At 44.6% G+C, this 16,448-nt stretch overlaps 1 protein-coding gene across 5 annotated transcripts in view; it reads left to right on the top strand.

Moving 5' to 3' along the window:
- The window catches only part of GOLGA4 (golgin A4), a 246,749-nt gene that overhangs the window by 210,392 nt on the left and 19,909 nt on the right, over nt 1–16,448 (top strand). For 4 of the 5 annotated variants that reach the window (XM_075315051.1, XM_075315054.1, XM_075315052.1 and 1 more), the window contains one exon: nt 661–706. The exons of the other annotated variant lie outside the window; for it this stretch is intronic. In XM_075315051.1, the coding sequence (XP_075171166.1) occupies nt 661–690 (30 nt within the window). In that variant the 3' untranslated portion in view covers nt 691–706. The remainder of the gene's footprint in view (nt 1–660; nt 707–16,448) is intronic. 5 annotated transcript variants of the gene reach the window in all.

Below are 16,448 nucleotides of genomic sequence, written 5' to 3'. Positions count from 1 at the left end.
TGTGGCGAAGTAGGACCCATAGCTCCTTGACCTCTTCACTGATTACACAGGCATAGCCCAGCACCCACTATGCCTGAGTAATCAATAAGGGAACATCTTCCTTCTGTATTTCAAACCACCCCAATCAAACCTATCCTAAGGATACTCCATAAATGTATATGTCCCAAATAACCTCCAGTTTTCCAATTTGTGTTGAACATTTTTAGTAACCCTGTATTCTAGTGGATATTAATAGTTACCCGGTCTAAATCCACAAGGTTGTAGCCCCTCTGTTACTGTAGACTTGTGAATCCTACCATCGCCCGCACTGCCAGAATCCGACTAGGGGGGCGTGGCCTAACTTAATAAGCTTCTATTGAGCAAGGCCATCTAGTCAGATTCTGGCCAAGGGTATGCATATGCGTATGGTCACATGTCCGCCATTTCCAGCTCTGACACCGGAGAATCCTCACATTACACAGTGTGTGCGATGTGAGTATTCACAAGTCTGCAGTCTCCTATCAAAATTCTCATGAACGTTAGTTTAATCATGTCAGTTTTTCGCTCCCCTCAGAAGTTGTTACCAAATAATCCCTCCATGCTAACCTGCATAGCCATGTGTATCACTAACCTTCTTGTCAGTATTAACTGCACTAAGCTCTTTTCTCCCTGGCTTTGTAGTTTACCCCGCCTCGCAGTGGTATCTTCTGAATCAGTAAGCATGCTGGTGAGTGAAGAATTGTATTCTCTACATTAAGCTGTTGGTGTTCCTATTCTTAGTGCTAATATTCCTCTGCAACTTTTCCAAAGAATGATTGACCCTTGCCGTCGGTCACAGCAATCATGTCCTGTGAACAACTTTCTGGCAATGGTGACACATACATCCATCGTTTTCTTCCATTTTTTGTTTCATTCCTTCATATATATGGCATCTTTCCATATGTCCCATCATCTTCAGCAAACCTTAAGATAGTTTGTCTATTCCAATCTTTTTTTCTTTAAATTCAAGTAATAGAGATTTGTTCTGTGAAATTATACTATTATTTTGCTTTTACAGAATATTTGATTAGGTCGAAGACCCTGACTTCATTGTGATGATGAGGCACTTATTACACTTGGCAGTGTTGTATCTGCTAATTTGGGTTTTCTCAATCTTTAATCAATCCTTAATTTGCAGACCCTTGCAGTAGTGATAAAGCTGACATGGAAACTCCTCAGGCTATGTGCCCACGATAATACACAACGCACACACACACAAAAAATATACAGATATAGCTAGATAGATAATAGAAACATATTACATAAATAGATATACGTATCCTGCAGCTATTTAATGTAACACCCCCCTACATATTATACCCTTATACCCTTAGTACCTGTCATGTGGCAGTAAAGAGTGTTTACACTGTTTAACCTAATAAATAATTTAAAAAACAGACTTGGCTTCATCTCCTACTTTTGAGTACCAGCAAAAGTAAAGCAGACATCTGAGAGCTGATATTACAAGGCTGTGAAGGTCCATGGTTATTGGGCCCTTTGCAGCCTAAAATTACCAGCCATCACCCGCTCCAGAATTGAAGCATCAAATTAGATGCACCAATTCTGGTGCTTTGCCTCAGGTCTTCCCAAGCGCTCTGGTGTGGTGGCAATCGGGGTAATGGTAGTTAGGTTTGATGTCAGCTGTATACTGTCAGCTGGCATCAAGCCCTGGTGTTAGTAATGGAGATGCGTAGGAGGAAATTAGCAATAGAATCACCAGTTGGTGTTTCTATAAGGACAATACTCACAGTATTAAATGGAAATTAGCACCAGTGAGGAATAATTACTAAAACTTAGCTTTTTTATCATACTCATTTAAAATTCTGAATATATTAAAAAAATACACTTAGGATCGCCCTGCGGGTAGCCAAAGGTGCGTGTTCCCACGCCGTATCAGAATACCCTTGGACAAACACCTTTAGGGGATAACAATCATGTGTGGTAAGGGTAATTATATCCAAAACTGTCAGTACAAAAAGCAAGTGAATAAGATATTGGACAGAGGTCCCACTATCAGCATGCAATACGAATGGAATACCGGATATACCGGTTCCACAAAGAAACAGCAGGATACAACTTATCCCTTTTTCAAGGATTCAACACACACGCAAAGACAATAACAAAGAAAGATCTCACCCATTTGGAAGATCTTCTGATGCTTTGCACAGCAGTTCACCTATTGGAGGGGTCACAGAAGGGCTTATAGTCCAGGCTTGGTATAACTTGCCCTAAACCCCCTTGACTCCCGTCCTTACAAGGACGGTCCACATCTGAACCAATGTCCTTGTATACAGATGCTCCACATGCCTCCCGACGCGTTTTGTCACGTTTAGTGACTCCTCAGGGGACCAAGCATGAAGGATGATGTGGTGGGCCAAAAAAGTGGTGTGTAACCTGCAAGGTCCATACACCAAATGCTGCAAACTACCAGCCCCCTAATTTATGACCTATAAGTATATGGTTGGGAACCCGCACAGCCAATCCAGACCACTTCTAATCCGGTGCAATTCATAAATAACATAAACACTCACCACCTTTTAAAAAAAAATCTCTTTACCGCTGGGTTTCCACGTGTCCCAGGCGTCACTCTGTCATCTAACCTCCATATTCCCGGTGCGTGCACCGCATTTCCGGGTAGAGATTGCGAGAACGAGGCTTGGCTCACATCACATGGGACAAACAGCACCACTTGATCAGACACGTGATCCGCCGCGTCATCACATCATTCAGTGAGACGCTCCAGTATAGGGACACGCCCCCAGGGCATCCAAATGGATTAGAAGGGGGACTTAAAACAGCCCATTATCTGTTTTATTAGACTGTGACGCCCCAGAAAGGTTCATTTGGGCACATATAGATATATGCCACATATCTCCTAGCCGCATAAGGGGAACACGATCGCATCACATGATGCAAACATTAACATGTGACTAACCACGTGGTCCACCGCGTTATCTCGTCATTAAAGGCAACGCTACATTATCAAGACACGCCCCCAGACCATCCAGAGGGGACAATAAACCACCTGTTACGTGCTTTATAAGGCAACCTATAGAATAGTGTACATGTATATAAGTCAGTGCCACGTAATCCCCAACAGTGGAAGGAGGAAAAACATATCAGGCAGATGTACATTATCAGGTGACCACGTGATCTACCAGGTTAAGGTTGCTTCAATGCAGGTTATGACACGCCCCCAAACTAGCCTGGTGTAATAAATCAAAATCACTGGGCGGGTCTTATAGGCACGTATAACCTCGTATTACCCCTGATGTGCCACACATACGTCACTCAAATATGGATTTATATGTTATAACGGTTTATCTTCATTTATAACAATTTTTATTCCATTGTCTATTTAAAGGGGCTGGTGGGGTTCGTTATAACGCACAGGCAGTGTATTATCTTTTATTTTTTAGATTTTTCCCCATTAAAAGGATATAGGTTCGTCGTGAGTGTAGTAGATGTTGGTGCATTTTAAAAATATATTTGGAATTATGGCGGAAAAATCTTTTCGTCATATTAGTGGTAATAGGGCCAATAAAAGACCCCAGAAATGTCCAGTAATATTTTGGCAGGCTGAAAAATGGCAAATGTTTGTATATGCCAATGGGAGAGGTTAAAGATCAAGGTCATAGATAATGCCATGGGTACATAAATAGTCGAGGAGAGAGGATAAGGTTATATATAACAGCCATATTGTAGCTGTTCGTTGAGGCCTCTAGGTGTGACCGTATCAAGCTTAAAGACTCACCTGACTTCGCGTTGCAGAATCAGGCGGTCCCAATGTGTTTGGTCACCTGATAATGTACATCTGCCTGATATGTTTTTCCTCCTTCCACTGTTGGGGATTACGTGGCACTGACTGTTATATACATGTACACTATTCTATAGGTTGCCTTATAAAGCACGTAACAGGTGGTTTATAGTCCCCTCTGGATGGTCTGGGGGCGTGTCTTCATACTGTAGCGTTCCCTTGGATGACGCGGTGGACCACGTGGTTAGTCACATGTTAATGTTTGCATCATGTGATGCGATCATGTTCCCCTTATGCGGCTAGGAGATATGTGGCATATATCTATATGTGCCCAAATGAACCTTTCTGGGGCGTCACAGTCTAATAAAACAGATAATGGGCTGTTTTAAGTCCCCCTTCTAATCCATTTGGATGCCCTGGGGGCGTGTCCCTATACTGGAGCGTCTCACTGAAGGATGCGATTACGCGGCGGATCACGTGTCTGATCACGTGGTGCTGTTTGTCCCTTGTGATGATTGCCAAGCTTAGTTCTCGCAATCACTACCCGGAAATGCGGTCCACGCATCGGGAATATGGAGGTTAAATGACTGACGCCTGGGACACGTGGAAACCCAGCGGTAAAGAGATGTTTTTTTGAAAAGGCGGTGAGTGTTTGTTTTTTATGAATTGCACCTGATTAGAAGTTGTCTGGATTGGCTGTGCGGGTCCCCAACCATATACTTATAGGTCATCAATTAGGGGGCTGGCGGTTTGCAGCATTTGGTGTATGGACCTTGCAGGTTACACACCACTTTTTTGGCCCACCACATCATCCTTCATGCTTGGTCCCCTGAGGAGTCACTAAACGTGATGAAACGCGTCGGGAGGCATGTGGGGCATCTGTATACAAGGACATAGGTTCAGATGTGGTAATGAATCCCAAGCACTCAGTCAGATACAAAGATAATGCAAAAGTTTTTTTTTATTTTGTGAATTATAAGCAAAAAGAAAAAATGCCACTACCAATAGAGCAAAGCCAAGCCAACGTTTCGGCCTGTGTTAGGCCTTTGTCAAGGTCTTGCCTATAAGAGATAATAAAGATTATTTACACACCAAAAGTGACACATTGTAACAAATTTTTTTTTACATATTTACAGGTAATGTATGTACACATACGTTTTATAAGAGACCGGTATATGGACGAGTGAAACGTCCGAGGATTGTACCACGGGTAGGGTGTTTTTTGCTTTTCAGGCGTGGTTCGCTAAATGAGAGAGAGGAATAATTAAAGCACCATAGGCACAGTATAGACAGGCCGTATAGCAGACACAAGCGTGCGCTGGTATTGCCGTAGGTCAAGACGAGACGCATCATTGGGTAACACGTGGAAACGTTAAACAGGGGCACAACATGTAAAACAACCCAAATTGTCCTGTAGTGGGACAGGGTCAAATGGACAGTATTTTTGTTGAGCTGTCACAAATAGTAAAATGAGTAACCAAGGAACACGTATCATTATGTTAAGAGGGTAAAAACCAGGAGGGGGTATCCGATTAGACAGTAGAAAAACTAGTAGAGATACATTGTCATATAGGTGCAGTCATGCATATAGCGGATATGAACAAATGTGAGGATGGCTATATACAGGTAAGTGTTACAACATAGCATGATGGCATGTAATCATATGCAAAAACTTAACATACCCAGAGTCAGGAGGAAGCAAGAGGCTAGTGAGGAGGTAGAGGAGGTGCCTGAGGGAAAAACAAAGTAAGATAATGCAGAGTAGTTATGTTAAGGAGAGAGCAGATGTATATACATAGTTAGAAAAGAGCATATAGTGTGAAAGCATATAATGAGGATTTACCTTACGGGCATATAGAACGGGGACAGGGTCCCAGAGGAACTGGCAGGAGGCATGTGGCGCTGTTGTGTGCAGGGAAGCGTCCTTTTAAATGCTGAGTGCTACTTCCTGGTATGTGTCAGAAGCGTCACAGCGCGTGCGCGCGTGACGTCAGCAGTGACGCGGGTGCGCGTCTGCGCATGCGCGCCGCGTCATTGGAGGGGAGGGAACAGGACTTGGAATAGGCGGTGATTGTTTGTGCACACGTCGCGAGCACGCGCGTCGCATCATAAAGGGGGCAGGATGAGGGAGCCCTGGACTGGGCTGATCCACATGTGTGAGATGTCAGTAATTATGCAGGCGTCATCACGCGCGTGCATTGGGCAGAGACGGAGGGGTGGGCCTATGGAATGTGTATGGAGAGGAGTGAAAGTGTAAGATTGAGTGGGATGGGAGAGGTGACATACGTAGCTCATATAGAGGGATGTGTTTATAGAATAGGGGAATGGAGTACTGGGGAAGGTACAAGGTGAGAATATGGAGATAATAAATCATTATTATGAGACTGGCTATGGAAGAGGCAAAAAGCTAAAGGATGATGAATGTATGTCTGTGGGAAAAGGGGGGAATAGTTGTGTGAAACTGAAAGGTAAATAAAGGGTTCTGGGAGATATGTATGAGTGTGGACTATGTGTGATAAGAAAATATAGGATGAATGTATGTCGGCAGAGGGTCAATAGGTGGGGGTCACTATATGTAGGGAACATATATGTAGTGTGTTATCAGGGTGTGTTGTGTAACAGGTGCCCAGACCTAGGGGAACCGGAACCTGGAACAGAAGTGGTTAGAGATACTACCTTATAGAAAGGTGGTGCCCATGAGGAGAGGGTGAAGACGGAATTCTGCCAGTGAGAATGGTGATCAATACCTCTAAAAAAGAGAAGGATGGGTTAGGGCTGCTGGGTATACAGGATATATAGGTTAGAGCACATAACAGAAAAACACTCTCATAGACAAAAAACAACATGTAATAATGATTAATAATTGGTTTCATATTCCCTATTCATGCCTAATGGTTCCAAAGTTTGTAGTGTGTGAATCCAATATGCCTCACGGTCCCGGAGGATTTGAACCCTGTTACCGCCCCTTCTGAGTAATGGAACGTGTTCCAGTACCTGGAATCGGAGTTGGGACACTGAGTGTCCTCTGGCAGTAAAGTGTGCTGGAATGGGAAGTATGGTCTGGCCGCAACGTATCGTGGACTTATGCTTACTAATGCGGTCTCGGATATGTTGGGTAGTCTCCCCAACATATCCGAGACCGCAGGGACATTTAATCAGGTATACGACAAAATTGGTGTCGCAGGTGTAGAAGCCCTTGATGGGGTACCGTTGACCAGTTCTAGGATGTGAGAAATATTCGCCCTTGGTGACATTAGAGCATTGGACACAATGGAGACATGGGAATGTACCTTTCCGTGGTGTGGCCAGGAAACTCTGTCTATCCTTGCTCATGGAGGAACCAATGTCGGCTCGGACTAGAGTGTCTCTAATGTTCCGGGGGCGTTTATGACAAATCAATGGTGGCTGTTGAAATTCTGTGATGTCCGGATATGCATTGCCAAGAATTGACCAATGTTTCCTGATGACTTGACTGAAGGACGGGGAGAACGGATGATAGGTGTTGACGAATCGTATCCGTGGGTTCTTATTGGGTTCCGGGTTGCGTGTAGGGGTGGTAGTGGATGCAATGTGGAGAGGGTAATCTCTATCCAGAAACTTGGTACTCATCTCCTGGTGTCGGAGTTTACGAGTGGTGGGGTTGGAGACTATTCTATCCACTCGACAGTGTTGAGAGATGGGCAAGGATTTTTTGATGTGCTTCGGATGGCAGCTACTGTATAAAAGAAGACTTTTCTTGTCAGTGGGTTTGGTGTAGATATCGGTGGCTATTTTTCCATCAGTGTCCCTGATGAGAAGAGTGTCCAGATAATTAATGGAGTCACGGTCATAATGCAGGGTGAATGAGATGTTAGGGGAGACGGTGTTAATGTCATTGAAGAATTCAGTAAGTGATTCCTCATTGCCTATCCAGATGAAAAATATGTCATCGATAAATCGTTTCCAAAGGGGGATGTTGCTAGAAAAAAGGGGGTGAGGATAGATGTAATCCTCCTCAAATTTGGCCATGTAAATGTTAGCGTACGGGGGCGCTACGTGAGACCCCATAGCGGTCCCCTTCCGCTGTATGTAGAAGGTGTCCTCAAAGAGAAAGTAGTTGTTCTCTAGGATTACCTTCAAGACATCCAAACAGAATTTGTTTCTTCAAATTGTTAAAGTCGGTGTATGTATTGAGGAACCATTGAACGGCCTTAAGGCCCCCATGGTGATCAATGATTGTGTACAAGCTGGTTACGTCCAAGGTGACCAAGAAGCAATTCTCAGTGGGACAGTTGGCATTAGACAAAGTTTCTAGGAAATGGGTGGTGTCCTTCAAAAATGAGAGTGTTGGGAATGAGAGGCGTAAGTATTTTTTCCAAAGTGTGGGCCAGTGGTGATAGAATGGAGTTTGTTGAAGCTACAATTGGTCGGCCGGGGGGAGAAGTGAGGTTTTTGTGTATCTTGGGGAGGGTATAAAATACGGGTGTGATGGGGTGATTATTAATTAGAAAACTGGACAATTTATTGTCTATTGTAGCGTTGTTGGAGTAAAAGTTGACAAGGTCCTGAATAATGGAGCAGATGGTTGCAGTGGGGTCTCGTGGGATTGGAGTGTAAGTGATGGAATCACTAAGCTGGTTCTTGATCTCAGTTATGTAATATGATTTGTCAAGTACGACAACTGCACCACCTTTGTCCGCAGGTTTTATGACTAAGTGAGGGTTGTTTTTAAGAGCAAGAAGGGCTCTTGATTCGTCATTTGTCATATTGTGGCGGAGGTGCATGTTTCCGTGACCTATGTCAGTTTTGACTTTGTTAATGTCACGTGTGACCAAGGATATGTAAGTTTCGATTGGGTGGTAGTGCCTGGGAGGTTGAAAAGTGCTCGGGTAATGGAGGCCCAGTTCACGTAGAGTAAGGGAGGTTGATGGGCATGAGTCAGTTGTGGGAACCACAGGGTTGGTGTTAGGGAAGCCATGAGAAGCGGAGAAATGGGCTTTTAATCGAAGATTCCTGAACAATCAATTGAGTTCCTGTTCCAAGGCAAAGGTGTTGAGCGGGGGTGTAGGACAAAAAGTTAAACCTTTCTGTAGAACTTTGGTTTCTGTGGGTGTGAGTGTTAGAGAGGAAATATTGTATACGATGTTCTCCCTACCTGGGACCATGTGGTTATTCTGTGTGGTGGAGCCCTGTTTCTTGCCCCTCCTGGTTTGCCTCTCGTTTGTGGAATGGTGCCTAAAAAAGAAGAGGAGGGACCAGAGTAGCTCTGATCGCTGTCCGAGCTGTAGGCACTTGTGTAGTTGCCTCGATGGGAGGGTCTGCGCTCCGAAGGAGATGAGGTGGTGCGCCATTTGTAAACACGATTCTTAAGGTAATCGTCTTGATCACGGATGAATTTCGAACGTTTGCGGGTCTGTAAGGTCTGCTGGAAATCTGTGATGATTTCCTTGTTTTTGGTTTTCAATGCATCTGTATACAAGGACATAGGTTCAGATGTGGACCGTCCTTGTAAGGACGGGAGTCAAGGGGGTTTAGGGCAAGTTATACCAAGCCTGGACTATAAGCCCTTCTGTGACCCCTCCAATAGGTGAACTGCTGTGCAAAGCATCAGAAGATTTTCCAAACGGGTGAGATCTTTCTTTGTTATTGTCTTTGCGTGTGTGTTGAATCCTTTAAAAAGGGATAAGTTGTATCCTGCTGTTTCTTTGTGGAACTGGTATATCCGGTATTCCATTCGTATTGCATGGTGATAGTGGGACCTCTGTCCAATATCTTATTCACTTGCTTTTTGTACTGACAGTTTTGGATATAATTACCCTTACCACACATGATTGTTATCCCCTAAAGGTGTTTGTCCAAGGGTATTCTGATACGGCGTGGGAACACGCACCTTTGGCTACCCACAGGGCGATCCTAAGTGTATTTTTTTAATATATTCACAATTTTAATGAGTATGATTAAAAGCTAAGTTTTAGTAATTATTCCTCCTAATGGAGATGCGTCTATCAAACATCCCCATTACTAACCCAGTAAGTGAAAAGAGAGGGAAAAAAACACACACAACTATTTTATTTGAAAAAATACTCCTCCACACTTTTCCTGGTTCACCATTTTATTTAAAAAAAAAACAACAAAAAAAACCCCATACAGGTCTGATGTAGTCCAAGGAAACTGACCTAGTCCACACATTGAAACATGAAAGCATATAAAGAGAAATATAAAAGCAATAGACCGTCCCTCGTTCACCAATGTATTAGAAAACCAATTTCCCAGGTCTGGCGTGGTCCCCACAACGTTTCTCGATTACCTAGATCAAAGGCTATAGAGCTCCAGAACGTGGTTCCATAGCCTTTGAGCAGCAGCAACTCCTGACTCATGCTGTGCATCATGAGCCCCAGGACACTGATGAGATGTGACGTCAGGAACGTCACCGCTCATCACTCTGAACTTTCCAGCCTGATATCAGCCCCCAGCTCTCTGCTTTACCTTTGCTCGTTATCAAAAATAGGGGGAGCCCACATAGTTCGTTTTTTTTGTTTTTATTCGGTAAAACCGGGCTAAACACCCTTTAATGCCACATGACATGCACTAAAGGTTGGAAGTATATAATATGTAAGGGGGTTGGGAAATTAGCTACCTGCAGGATATCTATCTAGGTATACGAGGGGCTGCTGATAAGTCTTTGGCTTTACCCAGAAAGAAAGGAGATTTGATGATAAAACTTTACATTTATTCCACATACTCTCCCCTGATGTCAACACAATTCTTACATCAGTATTCCAAGTGCTGTAAGCCTAGCAAAAAGAGGGATTTCTATTGTGCCTCGAACCAGACATCCGTAGCAGCCATGGCATCAGAAATGGTGTGAAATATTGTACTTTTGAGGTGTTTTTTTCAGGTTTGGAAACATGTGATAGTTGAAGGAAGCTAGATCTGGTGTATAAGGTGGTTAGTCCACCAACTGGAAGCTCAGCTCTGCCAGTTTTGCCGTGGTTGCTTTTGCAGTGTAAGGGTATGTGCGCACTAGGCGTTTTTTTCACGCTGCGTTTTTATGTGCGCTTTTGTCTCAAAAAACGCACCCGCGGCTAAAAAACACGACAAAAACGCATGCGTTTTTACCGCGATTTGTTGCGTTTTTTGCTGCGTTTTTGCTCACTGCATTTTTAATCAGTGCACAATGCCATTAAAGATTGTTGATGGAAAAAAAAAGGTCTGATGTCATTTCCTTCTTCAAAATGTTCATTGTATGCAGGAGAGCAGACAGCTGCAGAACTAGTGTCTGCAGGAGAGCAGACAGCAGCTGCAGAACTACAAGGCTCAGCATCCTCCATCCAGGACTGTATGCAGGAGTTTTTTGCCCAAAAAGAAAAAAAAATGACATGGGCTTCGCCATATTTTTGTATGCTAGCCGGGTACAGCAGGCAGGTACGGGCTGCCCCCAACCCCCAGCTGCCTATTTGTACCCGGCTGGGAACCAAAAATATAGAGAAGCCCTTTTTTTATAATTTCATGAATTTCATGAAATAATTTAAAAAAAAAATTACGTGAGCTTCGCCTAATTTTTGTGTCCAGCCGGGTACAACTAGGCAGCTGGGGATTGGAATCCACAGTGCAGGGTGCCCATGCTTTCTGGGCACCCTCGCTGCGAATTGCAGTCCGCAGCCACCCCAGAAAATGGCGCTTTCATAGAAGCGCCATCTTCTGGCGCTGTATCCAACTCTTCCAGCTGCCCTGATGCCGGGTGGCTCACTGGGTAATAATGGGGTTAGGGCTAGCTGTATATTATCAGCTGGCCCTAAGCCCGAAATTCATGGTGTCACGCCAATATTAGACATGGCCACCATGAATTTCTAGTAAAGATAAAGAAAACACAACACACAGAAAAATATTTTTATTAGAAATAAAACACAACACAATTAGTGACTCCATCTTTATTGAAATAACGATCCCCCCTCCGCAGTAATCCTGGGTCAAGGGTCCCGCGCTGTCCAATCCGGATCCAATATCATCTGATCGGTTTGCTGTAAGGCAAAGCGATCAGATGATGTGTCAGGTTCTAGGATGTAAATCACATTACACAGCAGCTGATTGTATAAAAGCCGTTTATACAATCAGATGATGCATCAGTGCAAAAAAATAAAATAAATAAATACTCACGTCTGTGCTGATTACCGGCAGCTCCTGGAGTGATCGGATGAGAGTCTGATCCTGTCCCATCGCTGCAGGAGCTGGCGGTAATCAGCTGATGAAGTCCCCTGACGGCAGGATCAGCTGATAGCCGGCCGGGCGCGAAAAAGCCGGCGACACCGCGAGAATTACGATCAGCTGATGCGTTAGGTGACTGCATCAGCTGATCCACCGCCAGGTCCTGCAAGCTTCGTACATGCCCCGGGGAGACTGCACACAGCCAGAGCGGCGGTACCGTGAGAGGAGATGGGAGTGGGCATGGCACCGGGACCCTGCAGATAGGTGAGTATGACATTTTTTTTTTTTTTCTACTGTTCACTTTTGTTTTCGCCGCTGCCTCCACCTCCCGCCCAGACATGACGCCGCACGGGAGCTGACATGCACAGGACGGGAGGTGGACGCAGCGGTGACTGTACCGGGAGGATTCAGGCTTCTGTGTTTACTGACAGAAGGAATCCTCTTCCTGTACACGTCACTTTACTGCCCACCCCTTGCGTTTATAGCTGCGTTTTTAGTCATAGAAACGCAGCTATATGCGTTTTTCATTGCGTTGTTGAACATCTCATTGAACTCAATGGGTGAAAAACGCAGTGAAAAACGCAGAAATAATTGACATGCTGCATTTTTGTGGTCACCACAAAAACGCAGCTACAAAAAAACGCTGTGTGCGGATAGCACTTATGAAAACCCATAGACATTGCTGGGGAAGCAATGTCACTGCGTTTTCAGCACAAAAACGCGGTAAAAAACGCCGCTAAAAACGCAGCAAAAACGCCTAGTGCGCACAAGGCCTAAGTGGAAGCGTTGTCTTGCATTAACAAGATTCCTTTGGACAGCTTGCCACACGTTTTGGCCTTCAGAGCTGCCTTCAATTGGTCCAAAAGTTAAGTGTAATACCTTGCATTGATGGTGGAACAGTTTTGAAGGTAGTCCACTAGCAGCACGCCCTCCTTGTCCCAAAACTCAGACGCCATCACTTTCGTGGCTGATTCTTGCACCCTGAGCTTCTTTGGATGAGGAGAACCACTGTGCCTCCAGTCTTTTGACTGCTCCTTGTTTTCAGGATCATACAAATAAATTCAGGTCTCATCCATAGTGACCAGTGGATCCAGGGAGTTATCAGTCCGGAAATGCTGACACATGGACCGGGAAGTTTTTACTTGCATGCTTATCTGATCTTTTGTCAAACATTTGGGGGCCCACTTTGCAGATAGCTTCCTCATGTCCAAATGTTCATGGATAATGACACAAACACAGGAATTCCCCACGATGTCTGCTATTGCTTTAGTTGAAATTCGTTGATTCTCCAGTATGAGGTTGTGCACAGCATCGACGATCTCTGGAACAACAACCAATCTCGGTCGTCCAGGACGTTCCTCATCATTGGGGCTGAAGTAGACTGTTTAAAATTTGGCAACCCAGTTCTTAACTGTGGAATATGAAAGGCATTGATCCCCCAATGTCTGCGACATATCATCATGAATATCCTTTGCGGACTTTCCTTGCAGAAACAAGAATTTTATCACTCCACTGCTCTCAGTTGCTGTGAATATCTCATTAGACTCCGCCATTTTGTTTTCCCACGTGTGTAGAATACTGTTGCCATAAGAAACAAATATTAAGATAGCAACTGGGTATCAATTCACTGGTAAATATCTAAGAATAGCAAAGTGAACAGAAAAGATTACGCCTAAAACTTAGCCTTTAATCTGATATAATTAAAAAATCCAAAAAGGACCTAAAAGGGACAAACAGACCAATAAAACAGCCAATATACTCAAACACAGTAGAGGTCCAATTGGCTGATCACACAGGTTGATATGTGGAGAGTGACATTCATATATGTAGTTGTCAAAATGTACCGCAATAAATATCAGCGGTATAAGTCATATAATGAATGATACACACTATGCAGCCACAAAAAACACCTGCCAAAACTGCAGCTGGCGGTGAATAAAAGATGGAAAAAGGAACGGTCTTACCCCATCTGCCGTGTCACCCTTTCCCTGTAAATATGGAGCACTTATTGCCGGATACTTTTGGTAACCAAAATAGATGAGATCGCCTGGTCCTTTGTCTGGATGACTCAGGGTCTCCACAGGTTCCAATCAAATGTCCAGCAGTCGTGCAGGATTCTCCCATAGGGAGAATCCTGCACGACTGCTGGACATTTGATTGGAACCAATCCCATAGGGAGAATCCTGCACGACTGCTGGACATTTGATTGGAACCTGTGGAGACCCTGAGTCATCCAGACAAAGGACCAGGCGATCTCATCTATTTTGGTTACCAAAAGTTAGTCCACCAACTGGAAGCTCAGCTCTGCCAGTTTTGCCGTGGTTGCTTTTGCAGTGTAAGGGTATGTGCGCACTAGGCGTTTTTTTCACGCTGCGTTTTTATGTGCGCTTTTGTCTCAAAAAACGCACCCGCGGCTAAAAAACACGACAAAAACGCATGCGTTTTTACCGCGATTTGTTGCGTTTTTTGCTGCGTTTTTGCTCACTGCATTTTTAATCAGTGCACAATGCCATTAAAGATTGTTGATGGAAAAAAAAAGGTCTGATGTCATTTCCTTCTTCAAAATGTTCATTGTATGCAGGAGAGCAGACAGCTGCAGAACTAGTGTCTGCAGGAGAGCAGACAGCAGCTGCAGAACTACAAGGCTCAGCATCCTCCATCCAGGACTGTATGCAGGAGTTTTTTGCCCAAAAAGAAAAAAAAATGACATGGGCTTCGCCATATTTTTGTATGCTAGCCGGGTACAGCAGGCAGGTACGGGCTGCCCCCAACCCCCAGCTGCCTATTTGTACCCGGCTGGGAACCAAAAATATAGAGAAGCCCTTTTTTTATAATTATTTCATGAATTTCATGAAATAATTTAAAAAAAAAATTACGTGAGCTTCGCCTAATTTTTGTGTCCAGCCGGGTACAACTAGGCAGCTGGGGATTGGAATCCACAGTGCAGGGTGCCCATGCTTTCTGGGCACCCTCGCTGCGAATTGCAGTCCGCAGCCACCCCAGAAAATGGCGCTTTCATAGAAGCGCCATCTTCTGGCGCTGTATCCAACTCTTCCAGCTGCCCTGATGCCGGGTGGCTCACTGGGTAATAATGGGGTTAGGGCTAGCTGTATATTATCAGCTGGCCCTAAGCCCGAAATTCATGGTGTCACGCCAATATTAGACATGGCCACCATGAATTTCTAGTAAAGATAAAGAAAACACAACACACAGAAAAATATTTTTATTAGAAATAAAACACAACACAATTAGTGACTCCATCTTTATTGAAATAACGATCCCCCCTCCGCAGTAATCCTGGGTCAAGGGTCCCGCGCTGTCCAATCCGGATCCAATATCATCTGATCGGTTTGCTGTAAGGCAAAGCGATCAGATGATGTGTCAGGTTCTAGGATGTAAATCACATTACACAGCAGCTGATTGTATAAAAGCCGTTTATACAATCAGATGATGCATCAGTGCAAAAAAATAAAATAAATAAATACTCACGTCTGTGCTGATTACCGGCAGCTCCTGGAGTGATCGGATGAGAGTCTGATCCTGTCCTATCGCTGCAGGAGCTGGCGGTAATCAGCTGATGAAGTCCCCTGACGGCAGGATCAGCTGATAGCCGGCCGGGCGCGAAAAAGCCGGCGACACCGCGAGAATTACGATCAGCTGATGCGTTAGGTGACTGCATCAGCTGATCCACCGCCAGGTCCTGCAAGCTTCGTACATGCCCCGGGGAGACTGCACACAGCCAGAGCGGCGGTACCGTGAGAGGAGATGGGAGTGGGCATGGCACCGGGACCCTGCAGATAGGTGAGTATGACATTTTTTTTTTTTTTCTACTGTTCACTTTTGTTTTCGCCGCTGCCTCCACCTCCCGCCCAGACATGACGCCGCACGGGAGCTGACATGCACAGGACGGGAGGTGGACGCAGCGGTGACTGTACCGGGAGGATTCAGGCTTCTGTGTTTACTGACAGAAGGAATCCTCTTCCTGTACACGTCACTTTACTGCCCACCCCTTGCGTTTATAGCTGCGTTTTTAGTCATAGAAACGCAGCTATATGCGTTTTTCATTGCGTTGTTGAACATCTCATTGAACTCAATGGGTGAAAAACGCAGTGAAAAACGCAGAAATAATTGACATGCTGCATTTTTGTGGTCACCACAAAAACGCAGCTACAAAAAAACGCTGTGTGCGGATAGCACTTATGAAAACCCATAGACATTGCTGGGGAAGCAATGTCACTGCGTTTTCAGCACAAAAACGCGGTAAAAAACGCCGCTAAAAACGCAGCAAAAACGCCTAGTGCGCACAAGGCCTAAGTGGAAGCGTTGTCTTGCATTAACAAGATTCCTTTGGACAGCTTGCCACACGTTTTGGCCTTCAGAGCTGCCTTCAATTGGTCCAAAAGTTAAGTGTAATACCTTGCATTGATGGTGGAACAGTTTTGAAGGTAGTCCACTAGCAGCACGCCCTCCTTGTCCCAAAACTCAGACG

Source organism: Anomaloglossus baeobatrachus, chromosome 6 (assembly GCF_048569485.1).
Source record: "Anomaloglossus baeobatrachus isolate aAnoBae1 chromosome 6, aAnoBae1.hap1, whole genome shotgun sequence".
NCBI classification, from domain to species: domain Eukaryota; kingdom Metazoa; phylum Chordata; class Amphibia; order Anura; family Aromobatidae; genus Anomaloglossus; species Anomaloglossus baeobatrachus.
The sequence above is the reverse complement of the archived record's forward strand: the minus strand, read 5'-3'. Positions and strand labels throughout refer to the sequence as shown.